The sequence below is a fragment of the Vicia villosa genome, unplaced genomic scaffold (assembly GCF_029867415.1).
Source record: "Vicia villosa cultivar HV-30 ecotype Madison, WI unplaced genomic scaffold, Vvil1.0 ctg.001598F_1_1, whole genome shotgun sequence".
Classification (NCBI taxonomy): domain Eukaryota; kingdom Viridiplantae; phylum Streptophyta; class Magnoliopsida; order Fabales; family Fabaceae; genus Vicia; species Vicia villosa.
The window spans coordinates 302,600-305,161 of record NW_026705670.1 but is presented as its reverse complement, the minus strand read 5'-3'; the positions used below and the strand labels follow the sequence as shown (position 1 = coordinate 305,161).

The 2,562-nt window shown below is 36.1% G+C and overlaps 1 protein-coding gene across 1 annotated transcript; it reads left to right on the top strand.

Annotated features, from left to right (window-relative positions):
• Nucleotides 1–1,199, top strand: LOC131635950 (uncharacterized). The gene is made up of 2 exons (XM_058906586.1): nucleotides 1–954; nucleotides 1,101–1,199. Exons 1-2 carry the CDS (start codon nucleotides 1–3, stop codon nucleotides 1,197–1,199), a joined length of 1,053 nt encoding a protein of 350 aa, XP_058762569.1.
• The last annotated feature ends 1,363 nt before the right edge of the window (nucleotides 1,200–2,562 follow it).

The following is a 2,562-nucleotide window of genomic DNA, read 5'->3' as shown; positions in this document are numbered from 1 at the left end:
ATGGAAGATGTTGATAGAAGGAACTGCGGCTTGTTATGGGAGTCTGATGAATTTGATTTCGCTAGTAAACCATCTGAAGGAAGATCAGGTGGTATTTTGACGATTTGGGACAGAAGAGCGTTTTCAGCAACTAGTATTCAGATGTATGATTCGATTCTCTGGTTGGAAGGTGAATACGGAGAGGAAGAGAAAAGAGTAATCATAGTAAACACATATGCTCCATGCGACACAAGAAGAAAGCGAGAATTATGGAGATGTTTATCTGAAAGAATACAAGAAAAGAATGGTGACAGAATATGTATAGCAGGAGATTTTAATGCTATTCGATATGAAGAAGAAAGAACAGGAGCAAATGATAATTCGAAAAGAGAGGATATAAAGGGTTTCAATGAGTTTATCTTAAGCTCAGACTTGGTCAATTTTCCTCTACATGGGAGGAATTTTACTTGGTCAAGGTCAGGCAGCACAATAATGAGCAGATTGGACAGATTCCTTATCGCAGAAGAATGGTTTGGTTCGTGGCCTACGAGTACGCAATGGGAATTAGATAAAGGATTATCCGACCATTGCCCCATTCTACTTGGTGGTTCTTCGCAAAGTTGGGGTTCAAAACCGTTTCGCATGCTAAACTGCTGGAAATATCTAGATGGGTATAACGATTTCATTAGAGAACAATGGCTGAATATGAAAATTGATGGATGGGGGGTGTATGTTTTAAAAGAAAAACTGAAACTGATCAAAGGTAAACTAAAAGATTGGCACAAGCAACACACGCAAAACCTGGAAGGTAAGATCAAGAGTGCTAAGGAAGAACTAAATTTGCTTGAAGTTAAAGGCGAATCATCGACGTTATCCACAATGGAGATAGACCGCAAAAGAGAAGTGTACTTGAATCTGCACAAGCTCATGTATCTTAATTGTAGTATCCAATGCCAAAGAGCTAGGATCAAATGGGTGAGAGAAGGAGATGCGAACTCCAGTTATTTCCATGGCTGCATTAACAGAAGAAGGAGAGAAAATGATACCTGGCCCTAGAAGTGAATGGAAGAATGACAAAGGAAGCAAATATTATTAAAAATGAGATTTTCACTCATTTCCAGGGGCTGTTTGAAGGCAGAGGTGTAAGACCTATTCCATCTAATATGTTCTTCCAAAAAATGGAAGAAGGTGACAGAGATCGGTTGGTTCAAGAGTTCTAAGAAGATGAAATCCGTAGAGCGGTATGGGAATGCGAGAGCTCAAAAAGCCCAGGCCCTGATGGAGTGAATTCTGGGTTTATAAAAGATTCTTGGGAGGCCGTCAAAGGGGATTTTTTGAGAGTCCTAGCAGAATTCCACACTTATGGAAGGATGGTTAACGGAGCAAATAGTTCTTTTATAACAGATCAGATGTCATGACATCATAGATGACATCCGGATTCTGTCATACTAGAACTTCAGTTTGTCCTCAAACAAAGCTAGCTCACAAGCACAAAAATAATATTTACATAAGGTTAGCAACACCAAATGAATGGTTCAAACTTGACTTACATGCATACATGATAATCATCCCTTGCTTGTACAAGATTACAATATGACTATGAATCAACTTCTAAACACAAAACATCTCAACACAATTGCATTAGGAAAATAATATTCATTCTTGAATCACCTAAGTTTCACTTCACAAGTCATGAAGGACAAAGTGGAATGATAGCACAAAAGACTAATCACACTCACTAGCAATTGTGCACATCCAAAACAATTCATGTTTTCATCTCCATTATGCAAAAGAAACAATCGAAACAAAGATCACGGAGGGCTTTTTTGGTTGTAACTTGGCTCGGGTTCCAAACAAGTGGCAATATATACACGGAAATTGAACCAAAAAAGGTGAATAATCATGGAAAGCATTTATTTACTTACACAACTCATACATTCTTGTTACCCTTTTGTTTCTCAACATACAATGCATTCTTTTCTTTCTTTGTATCATTTTGATTCCATTTTTTTTCTTTTATTCTTTCTTTTCTTTTTCTTTTTCAATTCTTTTCTTTTTCAAAGAATGATATTGTACCACCATTTTCTTTCTTTTTCTTGTCTTTAGTAGACCCCTCTCCCCAACTTTACACATTTCACTCTATCAAAACATTCATGCTTTCCATTCAAAGTTTAATTGTCATTGGGTTAAGTGTTTATCAAAGAAACTTTTCAAGTGAATCAAGATTTTTTTCTTTTATTTTTTTTTTCACCAACAAACTAAATAAGTAGGATACTTATTAATTTTTTGCACTTTTATTTGATTCACTTGACAAAATTTTTTTTTTCAGGCTCAAAATTGGTTACAAATGATCGCGCTCTCACTCGTAGCCTTTTTGATGGTGGTTTTTCTCGTACTACACAAAAAAATTTGCCTCGATCACTTCTAGGTTCTAAAGCTTCTCGACAAAGCAAGATTAAACATGAATCGTCTAAGTTAACACTAACTACTAGGACACACATTTTTTCTATACAATGGAAGTCCTCTCACATTTATGGTTATGTCCTACTTTTGATTCAAACATAAACAAGATTTACAAAATGC

Excerpts from the sequence above, each read along its gene's own strand:
- LOC131635950 (XM_058906586.1), top strand. The coding sequence starts at position 1 with ATGGAAGATGTTGATAGAAGGAACTGCGGCTTGTTATGGGAGTCTGAT. Across the intron at positions 955-1,100 it reads AAAGAGCTAGGATCAAATGG|GGGCTGTTTGAAGGCAGAGG; the intron begins GTGAGAGAAGGA and ends ACTCATTTCCAG.